Source organism: Leptidea sinapis, chromosome 9, assembly GCF_905404315.1.
Source record: "Leptidea sinapis chromosome 9, ilLepSina1.1, whole genome shotgun sequence".
Taxonomy (NCBI): Eukaryota; Metazoa; Arthropoda; class Insecta; order Lepidoptera; family Pieridae; genus Leptidea; species Leptidea sinapis.
The window spans coordinates 2,844,520-2,872,164 of record NC_066273.1 but is presented as its reverse complement, the minus strand read 5'-3'; the positions used below and the strand labels follow the sequence as shown (position 1 = coordinate 2,872,164).

The 27,645-nt window shown below is 35.3% G+C and overlaps 2 protein-coding genes across 2 annotated transcripts in view; both read left to right on the top strand.

The window, feature by feature from the left end:
* Positions 1-27,645, top strand: part of LOC126966023 (lysozyme-like) — a 302,967-nt gene that overhangs the window by 242,626 nt on the left and 32,696 nt on the right. The window lies entirely within an intron of this gene.
* Positions 321-27,577, top strand: LOC126965969 (sialin). Its single transcript, XM_050809816.1, has 11 exons — positions 321-572; positions 6,561-6,775; positions 12,058-12,148; positions 15,995-16,143; positions 16,696-16,843; positions 18,402-18,565; positions 19,327-19,476; positions 20,673-20,805; positions 21,690-21,845; positions 23,130-23,215; positions 24,415-27,577. Exons 1-11 carry the CDS (start codon positions 539-541, stop codon positions 24,595-24,597), a joined length of 1,509 nt encoding a protein of 502 aa, XP_050665773.1. The 5' UTR covers positions 321-538; the 3' UTR covers positions 24,598-27,577.

Below are 27,645 nucleotides of genomic sequence, written 5' to 3'. Positions count from 1 at the left end.
ATATTTATATGACAATTTGAATTTGAGTTAATTTCCTCATATTATGTAAGTAGTTTAAATAAGTATTTTGTTTAACGTGTATTGAAGATATTTTGTAATAACAATGTAAAACAACTAATATTTTATTCACATCAAAAGCTTAAGTACTTAGATATTACATAAATAATAAAGAAAATTGTAATAAACTCCGTGACGCGTCGACCTATTTCAACAGGTGACATCAGACGCTTCATTGATCCTTCGTAGCTTTGAAGGGCACCTTGAAAGAGCGGGAAAGCTTGCATCGCGCAGTATTTTGTACCCAGACTGTAGTAATTCAAGGCATTTTGTTATCACATGTGACGATATGCACGTCCGCCAGAGGCAATTACAAAAGAAAGCACAAAATAACAGTTAATACATATTGTGCAGTACTAGTCTCGCAGCGTCGTACTCGTCTGCATTCGTAAAGCTTCTTTTGAATACGACACACGTTTTTTCTCGTTATGATAAAGTAAAATTTTAGTGTTTTTTTTTAAAGTTTGATTGCAACAGTGCGATGGATGTTCCAGCCAAGGGAAACGTACTGGGCCGTAAGTTTTTATTATGTACTATTTTATTATTTTCAAATTACATTCAAATGTCTTGAAATTTATGATTGTTAATGGTTTGGCATGGTTATTGCTTTTAGTGTTTTTTTAATTATATGTTTACTTATTACGTTTGTATAAATAATATTTATGATTATATTATATATTAACAGACACAGGGTTTAACTTATCGGTATTGCTCTTCAATACTTTTTTTTGTAGACCCTGTATTTTTATTACCTATAATTTTTATATTTATCTTTTAAAATATAATCAATCTAAGATCGTTTATTTACGTCTAGTTAGACTACGACAACTGTGAAAACGTCGAAAAAATAGAGTTTGACTGTTAACCTCTATTTTGAGCAAACCAACACAGAGTTAGCTACAAATCGCGTATGTAAGACGTAGCTTGTCACGCACACTAAAGTCATTAACCTGGCCTGTTTTCATCGGTTGTCTAGCAGCAAAAGGCTCAATCTAGACGTATAAATTATCTAAGCAATCAATAATACCTATATTATTTACTTTTGCCATAAAGTAAATAATGTAAATTGTAAATATTTTAATGTTTGATAACGACAGGCGTTTGAGTATAATATTATGTGCTTGCTTATTACAACAACTAACTGATAACAAAATACTAACCGTTGCAACATTTTACATTTTACATATTATATTGTAATTTGAAATGATTTGTAAATCGATGTACTTTAATGTAAATCTTGATACAAAAGAGTGGCAATGATATTCTTGCTACTTCTTCTCATTAGCTCAACCCTTTACGAAGTAGCGGTAGATTCAATAAGATTTTTTTTTTAATTCATAAGTGTCATTTCCGTGACCTACGTGAATAAACTGATTTTGATTTGATTGATTTGATATAACAGAACTCTTGAATAGAAAACTCTAGGAGATTACCTACTGTTAGAAATTAAGTTACTATGTAATTTTTGTTTTTAATAACTACATAGCTCTAAGGTGTCTGTTTGAAGTAAGAATTCCTGGAGGATATTTGAACCTGCATACTATTGGGGTCATCTGGTCATGCATCAGACTACACATCTTTTTTTAATGATAATAAGGGACGAGACGAGCAGGACGTTCAGCTGATGGTAATTGACACGCCCTGCCCATTACAATGCAGTACCGCTTCGAATTTTCGAAAAACACAAAAATTCTGAGCGGCACTACAATTGCGCTCGTCACCTCGAGACATAAGATCTTAAGTCTCATTTGCCCAGTAATTTCAGTAGCTGCGGCACCCTTCAGACCGAAACACAGTTATGTTTACACATTACTGCTTCACGGTAGAAATAGGCGCCGTTGTGGTACCCATAATCTAGCCGGCATCCTGTGCAAAGGAGCCTCCCACTGGTAATGCCGGGTTACATAGCCGAACGTGACAGCTTCTTCTCAACTAGTCACTCTTATCAGAGTGGTCGTCGTCGTTGGTCTTCTTAGTTTTGGATCGCAATGCCTCCCGCGCGATGCTCCTGGCTTGTAGCATTGCGGGAGCACTCCACCACAGTCAGTGTCCGGGTCACTGCTTCGATAAGATCCGTCCATCGCGTGGGTGAGAGTCCTCTCGATCTTTTCCCCTCCACCTGGTCCTGCACTATCAACCGCTCAATCGATCATTCATTTCTGGAGATGGAACCAATAAACCAGTTAGTCTTGCAGTCTAGGGGATCAAGTTTCAGCCCCGTAGATTAGAAACACAAAGCACCTCATAAGTCGAGCTTTGGTGCTTTTGGTGATCCAGAAGGATCCTTCCAGATCTTATTGAGCATCACTACCGCACCTTAGTCTCATTTAATACTCAGCAAGTGCTCAGAGAGCTGTAAGAATATTTCAATGTATAAAATAATAATAATAATATTGACACACTTTTACACAAATTATCTTGCCCCAAACTAGGCATAGCCTGTGCTATGGATACAAGACAACGATATATTTAATACAATATACATACTTAAACATACATAAATACATATAAACATCCATTTCTCGGTAACAAACATCCATATTCATCATATAAATGATTGCACCAACCGGGATTCGAACCAGGGACCTCTAATCAGGTCAATACTTACTTATACATTACTAGCTGATACCCCGCAACTTCGTCTGCGTACACACAGGACAAAAGAAAAAATAAAAGAACACTCGTAACATAATACGCTGTCGCAACACTTTTTGTAAATAATTATGTGTTCTGCAAAGCCATTAATACTTTTCGCAGCACACGCGATGTAAAAAATATAGAAATATAGAATTTTAGAAAGGATCCTTAATTAAAAAAAAATATAGTACAGCCTATGTCACGCGGGGTTAGTGCAGCTTTCCAACAGTGAAAGAATTTTTCAAATCGGTTCAGTAGTTTCTGAGTCTATGCAATGCAAACAAAAAAAACAATCAAATCTTTCCTCTTTATAATATTAATATAGATAATAACCCTACATAATGCCAGTAACTGTCCCAATGCAGTTAATTACAGATACAAAGAGTGTCGTTTTTCGCCCTGTGCCTGTGTTGAGGACACAGGCACAGGGCGAAAAACGACAACGTAAATGCAATATTACATCACACTTTACAGTAGGTACCTATATCATAATATTAACTACGCCGGTAGGAAACTTATGAGTCATGCGTTGTCAAACCGATATGAAGTAATGTTGTGCAAACTTTTATGTAACAAAATTATTATGATAATTATACTATAGTTAATACTTGTTAATTTATATTATGAATGGCTACGCCCGCGTACATTTGATCTATGCATTTATTTTGTTAATAACCGACTTCGGAGGAGGAGGTTATCAATTCGATCGGTATTTTTTTATGTATTATATTTATATATGTACACCGATTACTCTGAGATTCATGATCCGATTTACGTAATTCTTCTTTTGTTCGATGCGAAATAGATGCCATTTGGTCCCATAAAAATTACTTACTTACATAGTTTGGCTAAGTAGTTTTCATTTTAATAACATATAAATAACAGTGTTTTATTAAAGGTTTTCATAAGAGGTGTATTAAATTAAATTTTTAATATTAGTATTAAAGTGAAAGAAATTAATGTTAAAAATTACTACCTAATTAATACTTTATTAAATTTTTCCTCCATGAAAGATATTATAATGTCTAAGTATATTATTATTATATCTGTTAAATAATTTTTGTATCAACACAAAATCTAAATATCAATATGTATTAATATCATTAATATTAAATTTAAATATAATAAACGCATATTTCACTTACTTAATAAGATTTAATTACACAATAAGAAAATTTATTCATTAATTAATACCTACTTTAGTCTTTTGCTTTCTGTTTTTCGTGCATGTGCTCGAAAATGAATAAAATTGAATTGTGTGCGTTTAATAAGTATCTGTTCTTGAAAAAATATTCTAGAGTTGCACGTTGGTGTGCAGAATTAAAACGATGACCCTTGCACAGGTCGCTCAACAGTCGTAATGACCGATCAAATGGTAAAAAATGTTAAAAACACAGATTGTCGTGTTACTTTTTGATGTTATTGATGTTTTACAGACGAACAAACAAAGTTTACAACTGATAGTGTGCGTTCTGCATTTTACACGATCGATTAAGCCCGTCCATATTCTCGCCAGATCCTCGCCTATAATGTCAGCGACAGCTTCTTTGGGTACACTCGCAAGGTTCTCAATACAGTTCTCATGCTCGGTGACGATGGACGCAGAAGTAACTGCTGCGACAAGTTTATTTTTTGTTTGTTTTTCAATTCATCAATGGGTAACTCTATCAAGGTGCTAATACGTTTTCACGCATTGTGGATTTTTAGTTTACTTTTAAACGTATATTCACCAAAACTGTTTCTAATTCAGAATATTCTAGGAATGCCAATTCTAATTCGGTTGCGTAAATACAGCTCATATTGATGTTCAGTAAATATCACGCAAACTGTTAGGCCGCGTTTCCATCTGCAAGATAAGTTCCGCGAGAAATGTCCGACAGTCTGTCTGACAGCAGCTTGCAAGTGTAAACCCAATTGCAAGTGCTGTCGCGACAGTTTCTCAAGCACCTCCGCGATATGTTGCGATAGTATGATCCGCGAGCTTCTCGAAAGACATTTAAAGCAGAAATAAATTGCAGGAATTAGTACAACATGTAAACACAAATGCAAGAACTCATGCAAGACTTCGGCGAGTTTGCTTGCAGGTGGAAACGCGGCCTTATGGGCGACGAGTCTCTCGCTTCCGAGAAACATGCGAGTGTGGAGTCAGTAGAAGTTCTCGCATTCTTAGCTCTTTTGTCCACATTCGCGTTTCCTGTGTATTTCTCGCTTTAAATTTTCGCTCGTCAATATGGAACCGGTTTTAGAAAATTAATTTAAATTTGTAAATTTAAGGTGACCGTTAGTTAGTCTTTGATAGTTAAGGGGCGGTCAAGGTTGAATATCTGGAATTACACTTTATACGCAGGACAATTAATAAAATTTGCTTCAGGAAATTCGTAAGAAATTTCGATCCAGAACCTCCAGCCAAAAATAGCTTAAACTATTTAATTAGACAACAGAGCGATCCTTTAAAAATTCCTCTCCTAAAATAAGCACCTCCAGCTGCTAAATCGTAATAGTCCTATTATGAATATTCGTTACAGCAGGCTCAATTAATTTAAAAATATATTAATAACAAACAGATGTGCAGTTTTCAGCGTCCTTCCTGAGCGTAGAGGTCAAATGATCTACGCCTCGGTAACCATGGCAACCAGAGTCAGAGCCCAGAGGGCATTGGCCGCGATCTTGTAATTGCGTGAAATCAATACAAACTTCTTAGGTCTTCGAGTGGTGTGATCGCTGACTTCCTGGTGCCTGTTATTCTAAAGTACAGCGCACATTTTTTTGAATGGGATTCCGGACTAGAATCTAACTTACAAAAACGTGTACGTCTCGGGACGCCTGACAGTAGTGATAGCTTAAACTAATCCAAGTTGAACAATCTAATATTGAAATTGTTGAACTTGAGAAAAGCTTAGGTTATTAGGTACTTAAATTTTATGGTTATTAATATGATAATGTAAGGAAATGTTATTTATTAATAAAATCATTCATTTAATATAAAATATATTTTTCGTACATTAGAATTTTGTGTATGTAGGTACATTATTAATATAATTTTTTAATCCTCTATGAGTAACAATTTAATAACACTTAATAAGTTTAAAAATTCATTGTACCTACTAAGAGAACCGAATAAAAGGCTTTATTATATTATTATATTAGTTATTATATTATATAACCTAAAATATATAATTCTATTTGTCAAAAGAGAATTACAATAGATTAGATAAATAACTATATTTATAAAGTTATTCTTACTTGAGTGAGAACTTAACTATTCAACCCATCCCTATAGTCTAGTCTAGCCGGCTAGGCAAGGTACTAGCCTTTTAGTGGACCCATTGCCAGGTGGCACAATAAAGGCGTCGTTGCGTTGTCATCTAGTCGGGCACCAAGGACTCACTAATTATGTATTCCTTAGATATAGTATTCATAAGTATTTTCCATCATATACATTTATGCTCAATCTTTATAAAAGAGATAATGGACTGCCTTGTCCAACAGCATACTTTATAATTTTTGGTATTAAGAAAATTTATTGTATTAGGCGTTACTTTGCGGAAATCCATAATTATATAAATGATTTAAGTTTTCTTTAGTGTTAATTCCGCCAATATTTGTTTTTAAAACAATTCGACACGTGCTTCGCCTCTACACGAGGCATCCTCAGGACTTGTTGCTTTTTTTTCACATAAAATTTATAGCTATCTTAGTTACCTATATAACATTTTTAATACTATCTTAAAACGTAGTTTTATATTAAGATTGCAGTGGAAACTTTTCATACTTTTACATACTATTTATATAAGTGTGCGTGTACGTGACATTATCTTATCAATAATTCATGTTATTTTGCATTAATTAAGCCATTTTTCGTTAAGGGGTAGTTCCGGCCCGATACATACTCGCTATCCTGGGCTCTGTGGGGATGGCCATCGTTTACGGGTTGAAGGTGAACCTGTCAGTAGCCATGGTGGGGATGCTGAACCACACTGCTATCAAGATGTCGGCCCATGGGTCGTTGGAGCAGCATCAGCAAGTCGCACCTACGGCGGAAGTTGAATGTCAACCTACGAGCAATGCTACGGACTCCAAGGTATATAGATTTCTCAATAAGTTTAAAAATAAGAATTTTTCTCGTCGGTTCATAAATTGCTGAGGTCTCGAAGGAAATCTAAAATGAAGAAAACTTCAAAAAATTAAGTAAAATAAATTCCAATTTTAACTTCCCGCTAAGAAAATAGAAAATTTTCAAAAATTCGGGGTGTTATTGATTATATCCCGTTTTTCGTCTTAAGGTCCTAGGAAGCTTCCCTGACTCTTCCCGCGATGGTGTCCGTACGTCTGTATGTGTGTGTGTGTGTGTGTGTATGTATGGATGTATGTGCACCTCTTATAAAGATTCTGAAGTGTTAAATTTTTTGTGTAATATAAAATGACATTTTTGTGTACGATTGCGCAATAATAAAGATTGGGCTTGGACAAGCAAACATAGAACTCTTATAAATATAACATCACATATTGTATGCTGACAAATAATTCACTTAAACACAGTAAAAAAGTATGTGTAATTATGTACCTACGCACGCAAGAATTTATACTTGTTTGGCGTAATAAAATAAAAACCTTTTAATAATTTAAAACAAAAACCCTTAATCTAATACAGATTAAGCCTTGTACTATTTAAAGTTAAAAGGACCAATAATGTAGGTAATAAAAAAGGTATTAAATAAAACCAATGTAGATATTATTATTGGTCATAATTTAGATATATAAATTTAATTTAAAAATCATTTTTAATTTATTTTTACAATTGGAAAGAAATTAATTTTTTTTAATGTACAACTTACACATATTGAAATGTAATTAATTCTCTTCTATTGGTTGTGGTTCAGCAGACATATTATGAGTTACAAGAGGCATACAGTAGCTGAAGTTTGAAATGGTCTAGTTGACTGTGACTATTGACAATGAAACAACTCAAACTTTGAAGTTAACATTTTTCATTTTCGTAGACTTTTATTGTTCAAAATCTGCACATTATATTTTATTTTTTTTTTAATTATTTGAAAACAATGGTATCCTTGGTGGTTACTTCTTGAATCTCGTGCACTTGTACATACTTACGTATTGGGGCCACAATTACATTAAATCAAAATGTATGCCCATTAATAAGTGTTATCTGTGTAGATCATATTTGTCATATGCCAAATATTGTTCATTTGGAGAAGTGATTATTGTCATCCGATTTCATTCCGGTAACCGCTGACATCCGTTCCGGACAAGATTATTGACGGACCGAATTAGCCATAGTATTATTTGTATGTACACTCGCGCACTGCTTCCGAACCCAATCCCAGATTCGGAGCTGCGTCCGAGCACAGAGACAGCGGGGCAGTAGGAAAAGTAGCCGGGGGGCGCAGCTGGCATCCAGTATAGCTCAGAGGCTTGTTCAGCTATCTGTTTTTCTGCCAACATAAACAGCCAGCTAAACGTTTAACATTAGCCAGCTATATAACGTAGAGACATCGCTTCATTGTGTGTCTTCTATCGCATTTATGACGCCGAATTCGGCCTTCGCACGACACACCACAAGTTAGGATATCATCCTCACCATCTGGATGTGTGGCGGTTCTCCACAGTGCGGTTTTCAAGGCGCTTTCTTCCACGTACTACAAAGCTGTGGAATGAGCTTCCTTGTGAGGTGTTTCCGGGACGATACGACATGGGTACCTTCAAAAACAGCGCGTACACCTTCCTTAAAGGCCGGCAACGCTCCTGTGATTCCGATTCTGGTGTTGCAAGAGAATGTGGGCGGCGGTGATCACTTAACACCAGGTGACCTATACGCTCGTTTGTCCTCTTAATCCATAAAAAAAAAAAACAAAAAAACGGCTGATTGGTTAAATCGGCTAAGAGATATAATTATTAAGTGTCTCGAGAATATAAAGCAGCAAAAATAGAATTTCTGCGAATTCTAGCACGATAATATGTAGCATGTTATATTCTGTTTAACAACCTGTAAGAAATCTAGTAGCCGCGCGTTATCGTAGGCACTGACACCTTGTTGTCTTATGCGACCACGTAAGGGTTACTAAAATTATGTTTCCTTAATATAAAATATGTTTGTTTGAAAATTTAAAAAATTAAATTATTAATTTAAAAAATATATATATTTTTACGATTAAGGTTAGATAGCTCTACCCGTGACTGTGTTCATTTAACAGCCGTTCCCAATATTCAGTCTATCTCCGGTTGCGGCCTACTTAAGATAAAAATCGTACCTTAAGTATATTGGAACAGACAAGTCAATGATGACTTGTCTGTTCCAATATACTTATCGACGGTACATCACCTTATCCATACACGCTGTCTGTCAATGGAAGGACGTATAGCTTACCAGCGATAGAAGTTCGTATGGAAATTGCAGTTCACGCGTCTCAATATAAGGCGATAAGAATGACTTATCGGGTAATTGGGACAGCTTCAGATTATTGACAGCTAATTGCTGACAGTATATGGTAGAAACCTATTCTTTATCTGTAGATAGTATAGTATATCAACAATGAGGCCAATCGTAATTCAAAGTAATTTATGTTTATATTATTATTATTGTGTCCCGAACGAGAGAAAGTATTAAATGGAATGTCTATTTAAAGAATGATACCAGTATTTAACCTTCGAACAGGTCAATATAATCTACAAGATGACGTGTTATTGGGTTTGTTCCAACTAGGTATTCGCAATCTGGTTGGGCACGTGTATTGTTGACTTTCAGAAAACATGTAGTTAAGGCGAAGAGTAAGCAGAAAACACGCAAACAAGGTGTTTTTAGACAAGTTTTGTGGTGAAAATATAGCATTTGAAGCGAAGAACACTAGTGTATCCTGTTACACATACCCTTAACTCTTGCTTGTAGGTTGCTAATGCTTGCTGTTAGTTAAACTTAACACTCCAGAGCTATTATGAATTACCAGTTGTGTTTGCAGTTAAACAAGTTTTTTCTCACTCATAAAAGTTGTTCTTATAGCTTTTACTTTTTTGTGTTGGTACATTTATTAAGATTAGTAATCAATAATGAGGATTGTAAGCAATTGAACTGTTTGCGCCTGTTAAAATGTTAAATTTTCGACACAAGAATTTTGAAAATATTGGCTTTGTTACATGGGAGCCGTGAACACATATCGCTCAAGGTCGCCAGCATTTAGTGTCGCCTTAACTTACATTGTAATTGAGATTATTGCAATTTGTGATAAATTGTTTCAACCCACTTAAGAATTACTTGTACTACTCAATTTTCTTGAGCCATTATTTCATATACGCAATAATTTAAGTATACAAAGAACTGCATTGAGTAGGTATCCCTGTAGGCATTCCATTTTATTTACCTATAGTCTGTCTAATAATGCATAATAAATAATACATAAACTTAAAAAAAAATATTGAATTAGGCGTTACTTTACGGAAATCCATAATTATACAAATGATTTAAGTTTTCTTTAGTGTGAATTCCGCCAATATTTGTTTTTAAAACAATTCGACACGTGTTGCACGAGACTCGTGCCAGATTTTGGCGAGACAACACGTCCTGAGGATGCCTCGTGTAGAGGCGAAACACGTGTCGAATTGTTTTAAAAACAAATATTGGCGGAATTAACACAAAAGAAAACTTAAATCATTTGTACATATATATATATTTACCAGTGGGAGGCTCCATTGCACAGGATACCGACTTGATTATGGGAACCACAACGGCGCCTATTTCAGCCGTGAAGCAGTATTAGTGGTTTTGGTGTGAAGGGCGCCGTAGCTATTGAAATTACTGGGCAAATGAGACTTAACATCTTATGTCTCAAGGTGACGAGCGCAGTTGTAGTGCCGCTCAGAATTTTTGGAGTTTTTCAAGAATCCTGAGCGGCACTACATTGTAATGGGCAGGGCGCATCGATTACCATTAGCTGAACGTCCTGCTCGTCTCGTCTCTTATTTTCATAAAAAAATATAGGTAGATCTTTTATATAAAATTCTCGTGTCACAATGTTCGTTCACGTACTCCTCCAAAAAGGCTTGACCGATTTTCATGAAATTTTGTGAGCATATTGAGTAGGTCTGAGAATCGGCCAACATCTATTTTTCATACCCCTAAATGTTAAGGGTGGTCCACACGAAACTTTTTTTTTTAATTTTTTTTGACATTTCTTTTAAATTGATTTGATTATGAGTCAACATTAAAAAATACATACAACTTCAAATTTTCACCCATCTACGATCAACAGTTACTTTTGTATCGCGATTTTAATATCGGCAATACAACGTTTGCTGGGTCAGCTAGAATAATATATAATTCGGTTGGTATAGTATGTAACTCATTAATAAGTTATATTGTTCGAAAATGAGGGTATTATTATATTTTATTTATTTGTTTGGTATAACATCCTCAAGTATAAAACACATTGTATAGAGATTACTTACTTTTTAATATTTAAAATATGACGACTTATACATACAGGTTGGTCGAGTACATACGATGGGCGCGCTTAATATTTCCGTAATGAATATAACAATATGTACGGTCATAAATAAATAAATTGTTTCTTAAAATATTTTCCGTACATTACAATACAAAAACTATTTTGTGGCCTTTTTATACGAATAAACCGATTTTTAAAATATGTAGCCGTTGTGAACTCTGAACAGTTTGGCTGCAAGCTGTTCAGAGTTCGAATAATAGAAGCTCATATCATCGAGTTTAATCCATGGTGACGTATACGCGATTTAATGCGCTTTCTAAAATTACGCCTCATTGTCAAAACATGTTTTTTTTTATGAAAATAAGGGACGAGACGAGCAGGACGTTCAGCGGGTGGTAATTGATACGCCCTCCTTATTACAATGCAGTGTTGCTCAGGATTCTTGAAAAAGCCAAAAATTCTGAGCGGCACTACATTTGCGTTCGTTACCTTGAGACATAAGATGTTAAGTCTCATTTGCCCAGTAATTTCACTAGCTACGGCGCCCTTCAGACCGAAACAGCGTAATGTTTTAACATTACTGCTTCACGGCAGAAATAGGCGCCGTTGCCCTGTGCCAAGGAGCCTCCCACTGGTATGTGGTAGTCAAACTAAATGAAATAAGCTGTGTTTTACAACCAGGGGTCCAGTTGCAAATGTAGTTATTACCTACCTTGTAGATAATATTTACGTGGATAGTCCCAGAAAAATGTGCCCAATGTTCTACAAAGTATCACTACCAAAATATCTTGTTTTGTACAATGACTTATATATACTTAATTTGTCAAATCACCTACCTATAAGTAGGCACTAGAAATGTATATATACGATGTTATAACTTGCCATATTTACTCTGTTTATTTTACAGGATGCAGACGGACCGTTTCTCTGGTCGTCGGAGGTGCAGGGCATCGTACTCAGCTGCTATTTTTGGGGATATTTCGTCTCTCAAATCCCTGGTTTGTATAACATCACTTACGTCGAGACAGACATCGTAAAGATTATTATTGGAATTCTCTGTAGGACACTCGAGCATAAAAATAATTTGGAATTTAATGCTGTTCTCTGCAGTCACCGGACTTCCAAATTCTTAATATGCGCCTTTAACTTTGTAACTGCCTTAGTTGCGTAGCGGTAAATGTGACCTGTTGTGAAGGTTTTTTTTTTATGAAAATAAGGGACGAGACGAGTAGGACGTTCAGCGATGGTAATTGATACGCCCTACCCATTACAATGCAGTGCCGCTCAGGATTCTTAAAAAACCCAAAATTATGAGCGGCACTACAATTGCGCTCGTCACCTTGAGACATAAGGTGTTAAGTCCCATTTTCCCAGTAATTTCAATAGCTACGGCGTCCTTCAGACAGAAACACAGAAATGTTTGCACATTACTGCTTCACGGCAGAAATAGGCGCCGTTGTGGTGCCCATAATCTAGCCGGCTTCCTGGGCAAAGGTGCCTCCCACTGGTAAGGTCTCAGGAAATCGGGTTTTTCTGAGAGTAAATTCCCAAAGTCTGGAACTGTGCTCGCTTTACGGCAATAGATTCGCAGTTGTGTGGAATTTAACAATTTAGCCGGCGATATTTGGGTGTAATACACCTCTGCCTAGTCCTTACTTACCATCGACATGAGCTGGATATGTATGTGGTTTTTCGTCAATTGTAAGTTTCTCATGAACATACATACATACGACCTGCTTCTGCACGATCTTGCTGGATGATCATCATACCGCGATTTTATGTGATATAAACTCACATGACATAAAAACATTTACAAACTCCTCGTTTCTAGAGAGCGTGGCCATCGCTCATTGGTTCTAGTGAACCTAGCTTTAGTATCATTAGGAAAAACCGAAAGAATGTAACCTTATCCGATTCTAATAAAAAAAAACCTGATGAGAGTATCAAACACAAAGCATAAAACCTTATCCGATTTTAATATGAATGAAAACTCCCAAAAAAGCCGTACACAAAAAACAATGATATCATCGAGGTAAACAAAAATTTTCATAAAATGAAAACTACTGGGCCAAACTATGTAAAATTTTTATGGGACCAAATAAGATCTATTCTGCATCAAACTAAAGAAAAATTACCGATTGAATTGATAACCTCCTCCTTTTTGAAATTAAAAATCATTTTGATGTCACTTTCTTACGAGCTTGTGAACGCAGCTTAAATTCCAGTGATTATATTATATAAAATTGTCGTAAACCATTTCATCTGCAGTCTCCCAGAAAACGAGATCAAATTCAAATATTTTTATTCAAAATAGGATATAAAATCACTTATTGAAAGTCAAAAAACAATACCGATTAAATTGATAACCTCCTCCTTTTGGAAGCCGGTTAAAAACTACCACCCATTCCAAAAGTAATTCAAACTCAGCGGGATTTTATTTTTTTTTTATATAAAAATATGGTTTCAATGTAAAATCGTACAATAAAATTTATTATTTAATAGCCTGTGGGCAGTCGCTCAATTAATAATCAGTGGTATCATTAAGAAAGTCATTTATGTTCCTTTACCAGACTAACGTTTTTTAACAATTCTTTTGAATTTCATCAAATCAAATACATTGGTTTTGAACATTATCTGGGAGCTTGTTGTATAAGCATATACAGCCACAAAAGACTTACTAACTCGACTTAGCCGAGTAGTAGGCATTATAAGTTTATGTTTGTTCCTGGTGCTAACATTATGGTTATGACAGTTTCTAGAAAATAGATTATGTGCCTATGAACAAACATTACATTATCAAGAATATATTGAGAGGTAACAGTCAAGATGTTTATTTCTTTAAATTTTTCTCTCAATGATTCTTTAAAGGCATAAAAGGCATTTATTTTCTCAAAATTGATTCCCTTTGAATTATTTTTTAGGACCTAGGTTATAAATAGCGCGAATAGCCCTCTTCTGCAGCACAATGATGGTATTGATATCGGCAGCATTGCCACATAGCGATATACCATAGGACATAATACTACGAAAATAACTAAAGTAATTCAGATTCATTTTTATTCATTCTATGTCAATGATATTTAAAAGTATAGATAGGTTACGTAGACAAAATTCGGTGTTTGAAAATGATACACTAACGCACACATGAATAATTTAAAATTGCAATAGCACATTACGATTACACGTCAAAGAAGGATAGTAAATATAATTATCGCAAGCGAAAAAGATATAAATCTATTTTGCTAATTGCTTCGTATTTGTATAGGAAGAATACAGTTAATTCCTCAGATATAATTTTTTACCGTACACCGTGATTTATGCCTAAGTAGACAATGTGTCATTGATTTAATAAAAAATATTTTAATATAGATTATAATATAGCCATATATTATATTGATGATATTAATTATTTATACATAAAATAATAAGAAACATACAGGCACCAAAACAAAACCGAAAGGTATCTACAGTAAGGGACCCTTTTTACAATTGTACTAACGAATTTATTTGTTTGGAAGTCTTTTTGTTGAGGGCTTATTACAATAAGGTAATGGGAGAAGAAGAAAATTAGCACTCACTGTCTACGTCCGCTACCTACCCTAATACTTGTTTTAGTAGTTTGATAGTTCAGCTACCTATATACGCACTTGTTTATTAAAAATTATTACATATCATATACATTCACTAGAACAACGACTTTTTTACATCATTTCCTAAAATATTCTACCTCGATCATCCCGCAACAGACAGCATCAATATTTCGTCACTTCTGTACGTTAAACTATGATCGGCTTGGTGACGATCGGCGTTGTCATGGCGACGTATTTATTTTGTTAGATAAATAATGAAATCAAATAAAATGTTAAAAATCATTATTTCTTAACTGTGGTATGTATTTCTATGATTTTTTTTTACTTTCATAATTAGTAAGATGCACCCATAACACAAGACAGCATTTTAATGTTTTACCTATATCAAATTGTAAGCAATTCTGTCAACAACAAACGCGTGTGTACCGTTTTCGTATCGAGAGAGCGACTACACCAAAGGAACCAATTGACTCAATTTAGGCGATTGATTTTCGGCGCGCTAATGACATATCTACCTCTTTTAATACTATAATATCATTGTTCTATGTCAGTTAATTTTCTAATCTTTTTTTGTCGCGCATGCTGCAGAACTAAGTTTATCTTGATCTGGATAGATTTTAGGTAAAACACATAACAAATATTTAAAAAAAAATCAAAACATTGTTTTATCTTCGGTGCGATTTAATTATATTATGTAAGATGTATAAAAATATAAAAACATAGGTATGTATATCCATGCATTCATAATAGGTATACTGAATCAATTAAATATTATCTAAGTACTTATTTAAGTTACAAAAATGTGCTCTAAAGTATGTATCTAGAATTTATTAGAATTAAAGGATTTTTTTTATGTTTGAGATTGACGATCTCTTTGGTTTTCTGATCTACCTACATACTACCTCAGAATACATAATAATATGCTACTATGAACTTGCCTAAGTTTGATTGAAACATCATTTGTTCACAATATAAAGTACCTAATAGCCATGTACCTAACTGGTAATTATTCTTATTTAAGAGAGGCAGCCCTTACGTCTTCAGAAGAGGTAAGAGCTCCACGATGGGAAAAGAGGCAACTTCTAGATGTATATAATTGTATTGTAAATGTGCGATCTGAATTGCACCTAATTGCATCTTAGCAAGAGTTCCTATTACTTTAATTTATTTTGCGGAGGGAATCTTCCGTACCTGTACTATTATGTATTCTGTGCCTTACAACTCAACATATTAACTATTGTCTTTTATTTTCAGGGGGAAGAGTAGCAGAATTATTCTCAGCCAAATGGGTGATGTTCTTTAGTGTGTGCATCAACGTGGTGTGCACTCTGCTCACTCCGGTAATGGCGGAGGCGCATTATGTGGCTGTCGTCCTCATGAGAGTTGGGGAAGGTATCGGTGGGGTAAGTAGCTCATATAACATTCATCTTAAAACCAGCTTACAAGTACTTATTTATACAACTTATTTTATGTACATAAGTATTGCTTTTGTTTAAAAAATCCGCGCCTCTTTGTAACCCCGCGCCCCTTGGCACATGCCTAGTTTGCTTTAGGAATAAAACGCCTTTGTATGGTGGAATCCCAAATACTAGACATTTTTTTACACTCCCGTACTATGCTTTTCAAATTAAAGGGGTTTCCTTTTCTATTTAACCGACTTCAAAAAGCAGGAGGTTCTCAATTCGATCGGTATTTTTTTATGTATGTACACCGATTACTTTGAGATTTATGATCCGATCTACGTAATTCAACGTTCAATGCGGAATAGATGAAATTTGGTCCCATAAAAATTTAACATAGTTTGGCCCAGTAGTTTTACTTTTATTAACATTTTTTATGAAAAGTTGTGTCTACGTGGATGATATTATTCTTTTTTTTATCGGATTTTGTTACGTAGGCGCACAGACCTATAAGAATCTACTTAGAAATCCTACTAAGCTATCATCAAATTTCAGGGCGTCACATTCCCAGCGATGCACGTGTTGCTGTCAAAGTGGGCCCCGCCAGTCGAGCGCAGTGTCATGGCGGCACTTGTTTACGCGGGAACTTCGCTCGGCACTGTCATGTCTATGTTGATGGCGGGAGTCCTTACTGCTACACTTGGTAAATTTTCATAGGATTAATGGGCTGTCAAGTCACCTAACGCCGCCGTCCATGCTCTAATGGAAGAATTTGAAGTATCTCGCCGGCAACTTTGAAGCGGAAATGTGCCCTACAATAGGTAGAATGGCAAGCCCAATGGAAAACGCTGTGGTCATGTACTCTCTGCCTCTGATAGAGTTCGTACCTTCCTCTCCTTCCGATTCGATATTTGCTGGACTCGAGTTCCAATCATAATCGATATATTATTATTGTTTTTCTTTTAAGCATTTTAAGAACTTATATTAGTTCGACGAATAATTATATTTAGTGTTCACGTAATGACTTACACCAGTTTGAATTCTTAGAACTTTTTTTGTTATTTCCCACAATACAAGATAAAAGCAATGATCAACAATCGCACATAGAAATTAAATTATAAAACTACGAGTACAAAGAAGTGTCCTTTCGACTACTAAGTGAACGTTGTGTCTACTTGTAAACGTTGTAACGATGTACTTGTTGACGTACGGTATTTTACTATGGGGTCATGCTGCTGACATTGATATAGTGTTTGCTCTGCAAAAGAGAGCTGTTCGTGCTATATATCAGCTTGGTTATAGACAGTCTCTCAAAGAACAATTTAAAGGAATAAATATTATGACTGTTCATTGTCAGTACATTTATGAAAATTTAATATACGTTCACAAAAATCGTCACCATTTTGCTCTTAATAGTGATTTTCATTATTATAACACTAGAAATAAGGGATTGCTTGTAACTAATTCTAGTAGGCTTCATAAGATACATAATAGCTTTAAGGGTAAATGTATACACTTCTATAATAAAGTCCCAGCCACTGTTCAGGCATTATCTATAAGTAAATTTAAATGTTTTATAAAAAAATGGCTCTGTCGTAAATCGTATTACTCCACTGCTGAATATCTAAATGATCGGACAGCCTGGGACTAGATGGTGATTATTTTATAGCGATGGAAATGACTGTATAATATTGTATATTTTTATTGAAAAGAGCGGAAAAAAAGAATGCTGGGAGAGTTTCTTGCGCCGCTTCTTCTCTCTCAGAGCGCCATTTGTTTCCGAAGCGGTAGTAGTATCTAGTAGTTATTAGAAATGACATCAAAAAGTAAAGAAAATAAATGCCTTTTAAACACTGCGGAAGTATAGTTTGATACTCTGTTACGTCCAGGCTGTCCACTGTTATAAGCGTTTCACTTACTTCTGTATCGTCCTAAGGACTTGGATAATATTTACTAAACGGGGTATTTTGGGTCGAAAAACCGACCTAGCGTCATCTCTGTAGAAGCGTGATGTACCAAATTCATATAAATATATGAAATTATATTCAATCGAATATTTAATGATTTTGGAAATATTATTTTTTTCCTAAAATGTTCTTCTCATCTTTGTCTTCTATGAGTGAAATACTGTTTTCATTGAAGTTGCAATGAAATATATTTGCCTGGAGATTAGAAAACATCTTCGAAGTCAAAAAGAACAACTATCTCCAGCAACTCCCAATTCTTCATCTTTAATTTAGGGAATTTCCACTTTTGAACAGGTTGGGAGAGTGTGTTCTACGTAATGGGTGGCTTGTCCTGTCTCTGGTGTGTGCTGTGGGTGTTCCTGGTTCAAGACTCGCCGGGGCAGCAGCCACTCATCAGCAAAGAGGAGCGGGACTTCATCGTAACCTCACTGGGCGGCAACAACGATAAATCCCACAAGGTACAAAATTTGAGAGCTCTCGCCATATAAACGTAAACAAATACCAGTCACCTTACAGTAAAAACCACGCACGCATCTTCCAAGAGGTTGGGAAATATCCCAACGTAGAGATAATATTCAATTATCAAACGAAGACCGAAGACCGAAGAATGTTTGGACCTTTTCACTATAAGTATTGCTCATGAAACAAAATATTGTGTAAAGAGACCGAATTTCAAATTCTAATCTGGAAACAGAATAATTTAGGCCAGCATTCTTATTCTCAAGAAGTGATAAGCACCGACGAACAAAGTAATGTATTTTTTAAGTGATCACCGCCGCCGACATTCTCCTGCATCACACGAGCGTTACCAGATTTTTTTTTAACTTTTTTTAATGTGTACTGTATAATGATTTTCACACCTAACGATTTATATGTTTAAATACGCATTTAAAAATATGCAGTATACACTAAGAGAAAAAGGGGATGTAATGGCTGGTGTAAACTGTTCTCAATATTTATATTTATTAGGTATTTTTTTTTTATCTTTTGTTATTTAAAAGTATACCTTCTTATGTATAAAAAAAATATTAATATAAATATAAAGTACAGTCGTTGTGTGCGAAGTAATGCATTTGCACCACGAATAAACCTACACAGGTTTCTGTGGCGCATTTTAATCTTAAGTTTTCATTGTACTCTTTGTTTTTATTTGAATAAAAAAAAATATAAGAAGATAAGTTTTATAATATTTATACTATGTTATGATCTCATTTGACAGAACATGTCAGTACCCTGGAAGCAGGTGTTTACATCCGGTCCGTTCCTGGCGATCGTCGTTGCACACGCGTGTTCCAACTGGGGCTGGTACATGTTGCTAATAGAGCTGCCGTTCTACATGAAACAGGTCCTCAAGTTTAACATGACAGAGGTGAGTTGTGAAAAGGATTTAAATAGTAACATTGATAATTGAAAGCGCTGCTAATTACCGTCGCTGGGCGATGATACGACAGAAGCTCAATAACTAGGGAGGCTTAGGTGCAAACTCTTTGGAACGTAAAAAATTGTTTGTCTGTAAAGTCGTATAACGGTTGATAATTTTATGTAAAAACTTTTTATGGAAACATGTTTTATACGATAGCTTATATGAGTCATAATAGTTTTTAGTGAACATAGAGTTAGGCATTTCATGTGACCCCAGATATAGAAATCAAACGGCGTTAAATCCGGACTCCTCGCAGGCCACGCAATGGGTCCCATTCGCCTTATCCAATGATTGGGGAAATGGCCATCCATCGCCTAACATTGACCCCAAAATGTGCAGGATATCCGTCTTGCTGGCAAAGGCATGTCTTCGAGATGATAAAACATATAATTTGTCAAAAAAATTTCGCTTTTTTCATGCGTTTGTGTTAAATGCCATGTATGAACTAGCAGTTTAGATTGTTGCTTCTTCGACTATAAAACGTGCTATACACGACGCGTGACGGTCAGGTAAATCAACTTTTTCAACTTTTTAACCATTTGTTCGACAGCTACGATATAGAATAATTTTTGGTGGTTATTCTTCACGTTTAGTTTAGCGCACGAACGTGCAAGTGTAGATTACGGTGGAACACGTGAACCTAAAGTATCTTGTAAATGTTGATTAACATATATACATGATCGCATAATTTAGAATTGTTGAAGCTACACTTTTTCGTCTTTGAAAAAAATATGAGTAAATTTTTACGAAGCGTGCGTACAGCGTCATGTTTTCGACATCATAATGATATCTGGTATAGTGTGAAGTGGTCCATATTCAAGATTTAGTAAGTTAACAGAGTATCCTTTCAAATGGGAGTTATATTTAATGTGTCTGTAGCTTTGGTAAACAAGACCTCAGAGTATAACAGACATTTGCAGTCAAAATGTTAAAACTTATGCTGCAGCCACATTGTAGCGACAAGTTCAGACGACTTTTTATCAATCATCAACATATCGTATAAAAGTATTAGAGTTACTTTTTGAATATTTTTTTTTAAATTCCTAACTAAACCTCAAATATTTAAAGCAAAAATTGGCCAATTTTACAAAATGTCCAATTAAAATTTTTGTATCTAAATTTTAAAAATTGTTTACTCACAGAACGCTGTTACTACAGCACTCCCGTTCCTCTCTCTGTGGTTCTTCAGCATGGGTCTCAGCAAAACCTTGGACACACTCAGGGAAAAGAATATCATCACCACCACAACAGCTCGGAAGATTGGTACTTTGTTTGGTAAGTTTGGTACATATATCCGCGAGGGAAGCCTTTTTTGGCGGTAAAATAATTAAGGAACCAATAGCGCTGATCCCATGTCGCCTTTTTGCACTTTCTTACTTTTTAATGGCTTTCTATATTATGTTTCTTAAATAATTTGTAAGAGTATAATACAAATATATATATTGAGTAACATTAAGTACATTTCTATTTCTTGTTGAAATGTAATAATATTATCAATGTTGTTTTTTATATTAACATCAAGATTGTAGGATAGAATAACTATACTAGTAGCGTATAGACGAACCGACAGTCCGATAAAGCGTGAACTATATTGATTTGTGAACGTCTACGTCTGTAAGCTAATTCGAAGCGTGGCTGACTGTTTACGACTTGTCAATTGAAATCAGTTACAGTAACAATAGATTCATCTTCCTTTTCTATCTTGCTCTATCTGTTAGCGACTCTGTCCGATTCTTCTCTCTTACACGCAAATAATCTTTATACGCTAGTAGTAGAGTTAAGTTTTGTTTCTTTGCTAGCTGCAGAATGAAGTTTTGCTCCCTTGCACAGGATGACGGCTAGATTATGGGTACCACAACGGCGCCTATTTCTGCTGTGAAGCAGTAATGAATAAGCATTATTTTGTTTCGGTCTGAAGGGTGCCGTAGCTAGTGAAATTACTGGGCAAATGAGACTTAACATCTTATGCCTCAAGGTGACGAGTGCAATTGTAGTGCCGCTCAGAATTTTTGGGTTTTTCAAGAATACTGAGCGGCACTGCATTGTAATGGGCAGGGCGTATCAATGACCATCTGCTGAACGTCCTTTTCGTCTCGTACCTAATTGTCATAAAAAAATCTGAGCTTGAGGAACTACAATTATTTGATGTTTATTTTTAGCGTCAGCCGTCCCAGCAGTGTGCCTAGTGGCGCTGTGCTACATCGGGTGTAACCGAGCTGGTGCCGTGGCGCTCATGGCTCTGGGTGTCACCTGCATCGGTGGAATGTTCTGCGGCTTCCTGTCCAACCACATCGATATCGCGCCCAACTTCGCAGGTGACATAATAATAATAATAAGCCTTTTTATTTCTTGTCAACAATAGATTTTTTTTTACAGTAAGTGGTTATTTTTTAGTAATGTGTAAGATTAAATTAAAATTCAATATAAACAATTTATGGGTTAACAAGAACCCCTGTATGAGTAAAGGCCTCCTCCAAAGATGCCCATTCTTGTCGGTCTTGTGCTATGGAGCACCAGTCAATGCCAGCTAATCTTTTCAGATCATCTTCCCAGCGGGCTAAGGGTTTTCCCCTTCTCCTCTTGCCTGAAGGACTTTTCCACTGGGTAACTCTTATGGTCCACCTTCTATCAGCCATTCTCGCTACATGTCAAGCCCATTGCCATTTCCGCTTTTGGGCGAAGGTCAAAGCGTTTGTAGCTTTGGTGATGCCTCTTATCTTATCTATATAGCAGGTGACATAGAATCAGTTAATTAATAATAGTACATCTGTTACCATGCTCTGCTCGGTGTATAATAATAATAATCATCATCATCATCTCAGCTGGAAGACGTCCACTGCTGGACAAAGGCCTCATCCAACGTATTCCGGCGATCTTGACCAGATCGTCGGTCCATCTTGTGGGTACCAACTCTACGCCTTCCGTTACGTGGTCGCCATTCGAGGACCTTACTGCCCCAACGGCCATTTTTCCGCCGAGCTATGTGCCCTACATACTGCCACTTCAGTTTCGCAATCATTTGGGCTATGAATATGGTTCTCCTACGGATCTCCTCATTTCTGATTCGATCTCACAGGGAAACTCCGAGAATATCCCTCTCCATTGCAGGGGGTGCTAAGAAGCCCCGGGTTCGGAAACGCTAATAATAATAATAAGTCATTTATTTTCATGACAGCATAATATTTACAATAGCAAATAGAATTATGAATATTATCCACCCTCTTCTTCTTCTTAGTACAGACCTTCTCCAGCTGTGTGTTATGTTCAATTTTGTGTAAAATAAAATGTTATACACACTAGATATATATTTGCATGCCTTGCAGGTAGGATAAGAGAAACTAAGATTAATCAAATTAAGACCGATTGTCAAACTGACCAACCTGACCGGGTTCGTATCCCGGTAGATGCAATCATTTATATGATGAATATTAATGTTTGTTTCCGAGTCATGGATGTTTATATGTGTTTATGTATGTTTAAGTATATTGTATTAAATATATCGTTGTCTTGCACCCATAGTACAGGCTATGCCTAGTTTGGGGCTCTACTTCCAGGCCCTGTCATTACCATTTTTTAATCAACTATTAATTATATTCCAGGAACGCTAGTTGCCATCACAAACACGATTGCAACGGTCCCGGGTATTGTAGTGCCTATTTTCGTCGGAGTTTTAACTCATGGAAATGTAAGTATTTATATAATACTTCATATTTTACTAGTAGTGGCATGTTGCTTTCGCAACTAAAGATTTTATCTCAATGTTTAAGTAGAGATAACAGAGACAGTTGTCATACTGAAACATGCAGGGCAAGCCTGTCAGCCATTAAGTTGGCATAGCGACAAACCATTCCGTACGGACGCACGCCATGAAAGGGAAGATATTAGTAGGATAATATAATACGGGATAATTTTTAAAGTAGAAATGTATTTAAGTCATTTAATATCATCATTTTTGTATAACTCTTCATTTCTTTAATTTTAATTGTTCAACTTTGTTACTCTTTTCGCACTATTGTGAATGTTGTTTACACCTGTAAAGACATGTCATATTGTACTATCCCTTGTGTACTTGCTGAAATTTTAATTTTATAATGATGTGTTGTTGGTGTAACTATCTAAATAAATAAAATAAAAAAAATAAAAATAAGACTCTGTAATGTAATTTTGTATCAACAATTCTTAATTCAAGGACTCTTTGAAGAGGTTTTTAGGCCCACCAGCTTGGAATATAGGATGAGTATGAATATCTTCTTAGTTTTCCATCACACCTGAAGAGAATATTAATAATTATTAATCTATATAAATAATAATCAATGTTACGTTTGCCCCTATGCTGTCCAATACAATATGGTTGGTCACCTCATAAAGCATTTAATAATTCGAATAGCTAACCAGAGGCGAAATAAAGTGTCGCGAAATATGAAATAAATAAACAGGATGTTAAAAAAACACCGATCACAAATGGTAACAAACACAGCGATTCGAGGATTTTATATATTAGAAGTTACACTAACAATACTATTTATTAATATATAGGTACTCTTTAAATATAATTCTTAGTAATTGTTGTCTGTGGTCTCTGTACCTACTCTTCAGTTAGGTGTAAGTGTGATATGTTGCAGTTTTGTGGCGCGCTATTTTAAATGTATTATTAGATTGCTTACAATAAGGATGATATGAGAGAATATATAATAAAACTATTGAAACAAGCCATAAGACCATGCGAAATAAACTATCTTATAAAGAAAATGAGAGTCAGAACTTGGTCAGGGCGTAGTGTGCCAAACGGCACTTCCGATCTTGGTGTATATGAAAGATCTAGTGCCAAATGGCACTGGTCGATTTTGAAAGGACACGTCAATAATATATTCTTAATTATTACAGCAAACAATATCAGCCTGGCGTATCATTTTCTTCGTGACAGTCGGTCTGTATATAATAGAGATAGTGGTCTACACTATCTTTGGTTCTGGTGAGCAGCAGCCCTGGAACAACTTGCCAGAAGAAAAAACAGACAACTCTGAGGACAAGCCGCTTAACAATGAAGCAGAGAAGACACAAGTATAGATTTGTACGGTCTGCGTATTAAATAGATATTTAATGACTTTATTTGCTTAGATAATTTATACGTCTAGGAAGTCTCTTGCCGTTAGACAACCGATAAGAACAGGCCAGGTTCAATACTCTAGTGTGCGTGACAAGCTACGTCTTACACTTGCGATTTGTATGACACTTTGAGTTAGTGCAAGAATAGTAACTAGACATCGGTTTGACGTGACCAACATGAGACAGATAATAATATCCTATATAATATATAGGTACATAATAAAAGACAAGTGTTCTTTAATTATCACTTTTACGTCGTAAAACACAACATCATAGCATATTTCCTTCGATTCTACTTAAAATTGTCACAGATGTTGAATAAATAGTCAATATTTCACACGTTTCACAAGTTTTCTGTGCAGCGCTGTCAAGTTTGTTTAGTACACCGTGTGTGCTGACCTTAAAAAAACTGGCACGCATGGCGAAACAAAAATCTAATCACTCTATCTCATTTCTTTACTTAACACTCGCATAAGTTTTTCTTTTTCTCGTGTGAGTAAGACGGAAGCTAACAATTAGTCTAGTTACTATTGGTCTATGGTGTGCGTGCATTGCTCAAAATAAACTCAATTTTTTTTTGACATTTTCACAACTGTCATAGTCGGTCTAGACGTATAAATGATCTATTTTTGAAAGCGATTATGTTTCTTTATTGTTTTGTATTGTATAGTTATTTATAAATAAGCGAGCTCTTTATGATGTAACCGCGTAGGATATTATATTTTTAATGAATTTCTTTTTAAATCCCAAAGTAATACATACCTACTATTGATATCTAAATAAGAAGGTAATAGATATATTTTAAATGCTAATTCCTTGCGGGATGACTGTCATATTATATATAAAAATTACATTCCTCCAACGCTCCGGATATTGACGGATTTGTGTATTAATGGTGTTGAAAAGGACGGCAAAACGAGTAAATTAAATCTCATAGTGGAAAATACTTACTAGCTGGCGGTAAAACTCACGTGTGACTAGGGTTACCATTAATTAATTTGAAAAGCCCTGACAAAAGTCTGTTATTTAGATAAAAGTCCGGACTTTTTAGTTGATCTCGTGTTTTTTTTTGGAATAGGAGGACAAACCAGCGTACGGGTCACCTGGTGTCAAGTGATCACCGCCGCCCACATTCTCTTGCAACACCAGAGGAATCACAAGGGCGTTGCCGGCCTTTAAGGAAGGTGCGCGCTTTTTTTGATAAGGTACCCATGTCGTATCGTCCCGGAAACACCGCACAAGGAAGCTCATTCCACAGCTTTTTAGTACGAGGAAGAAAGCTCCTTGAAAACCGCACTGCGGAGGACCACCAAACATCCAGATGGTGAGGATGATATCCTAACTTGTGGCGTTGTAGTATTATGACTATATTTCATGTAATTAAAAATAAAATCCGGACATAGTTAAAGATCCGGACTAGAGTCTAAAAGTCCGAACATGTCCGGATTAATCCGGACGTAACCCTACGTATGAGGCGACGTGTTCACCGCGGCTATTAGGTAATTTAAGTACCTTCTTATTTAGATTTCTATGGTAGGTATCTACCTAGGACTTAAAAAACCGGTGAAGTGATTTATTAATGGAATTACTTGTGGAAATTATTCTAGTATAATACATCCACGATACATACAAATAATTATTCAAAGATTTTTGAGTTTCCTGATGTTTCTACGTTGGGAACACGGGATCATTGGCCAGTAGTAAGACCTGAAGATTTATCAGAAAACTCATAGGTATAAAAATAGTCCAAACTATGGATATATTTAGGCTGCTTTCAGGGCATAAAATATAGGTATCAAAATAGCTAAGTACCTAAAGTAAGAATTTAGGATTAAGTGATTAAAAAACCACCAAAGAATAATACCTAATAATTATTAATTCATTTGAAGAGAGGAATTGAATTTAAAACATAATAATTCCTTTTTTAATGAAGTTTAACTTTTTGAGAAAAGATTTTAAAACGTATATGTTTTGAAAGTCCACTCATATTTTAACTGAATTTAAGATAAGACCATACAGTTGTCAATCGCCACTGTTTTTAATAATTCCTCTCTTCATATGATCGAATTATACCAGTGTTAGTATACATATAATATGTTTATAATGATAAGTAATGACTTATAAATAATATATAATTTACAAATAATTTCGGCAATGCATCTCTTCGCAAGACGTCTGGAATTGGAGGTTTTGGCAATGATTTTATCATGCATTTAATCCGTTTGCATTGTGATAAATTACTTATAAAAAGTAAGTAGGTATATTTTATAACAACTTACATTGATTCATTTTCATTAATTATTTGATAATGTGTATGGAACAATAATGTACTTAAAGTGAATATATTATGTATATCAATGTTTCGATAAAATTTTTAAGTTACTTGAACTATCTTGAAGATCGTTCGTCCTTTTTTTCAAAAATAAATATTAAATAAATTAACCGTGCGTTGGAACCTTGTCATAATTACGTCTAAGTGACCTTAGTCGTCAGTTTACAAGCATTTAAAATTTATAAGTATAAAATTATTTCAAAGACCCCTTGATCTGTATTGAAAATAGTCGGATACTAACTGAAGTGGATTGTCTTAGTAGGAAATGTTGTAACGTTTCACGTTTTTGTGAACATCAAGTTCAAATAGACCACATCTTAAGAAGTTTCACTCAAAAAATTACGCTCAGGCAGAGATGAGTAGACTTATAAGTGCGGGGGCCCCTTTCGCGCGGGGCCCGGAGCGATTGATACTCTCGCTACGTTGTTAATCCAGCACTGAGCGGACATCAGTAAGATGGCGGCTGGTCCCTTAATCAACTCGCGGGGACAATAGCCAAAATAATGACTGTTACTTTGTAATATTATAGTACTTACCACATTTATGATATTAAAAATGTATAAATACTGTTAAGTATTTTATTTTGCATTAAAAGCTTTATAACTAAAACGTCTTTTTATCAATAGTATTTACCTAGGTACTATGCTGAAAAGTTTAAAGATTAGAAAGTAAGTGAA

Coding starts and splice junctions, on each gene's coding strand:
- LOC126965969 (XM_050809816.1), top strand. CDS start 539: ATGGATGTTCCAGCCAAGGGAAACGTACTGGGCC. Junction 573..6,560: donor CAAGGGAAACGTACTGGGCC/GTAAGTTTTTAT, acceptor TTTTTCGTTAAG/GGGTAGTTCCGGCCCGATAC. Junction 16,844..18,401: donor AGTCCTTACTGCTACACTTG/GTAAATTTTCAT, acceptor ACTTTTGAACAG/GTTGGGAGAGTGTGTTCTAC.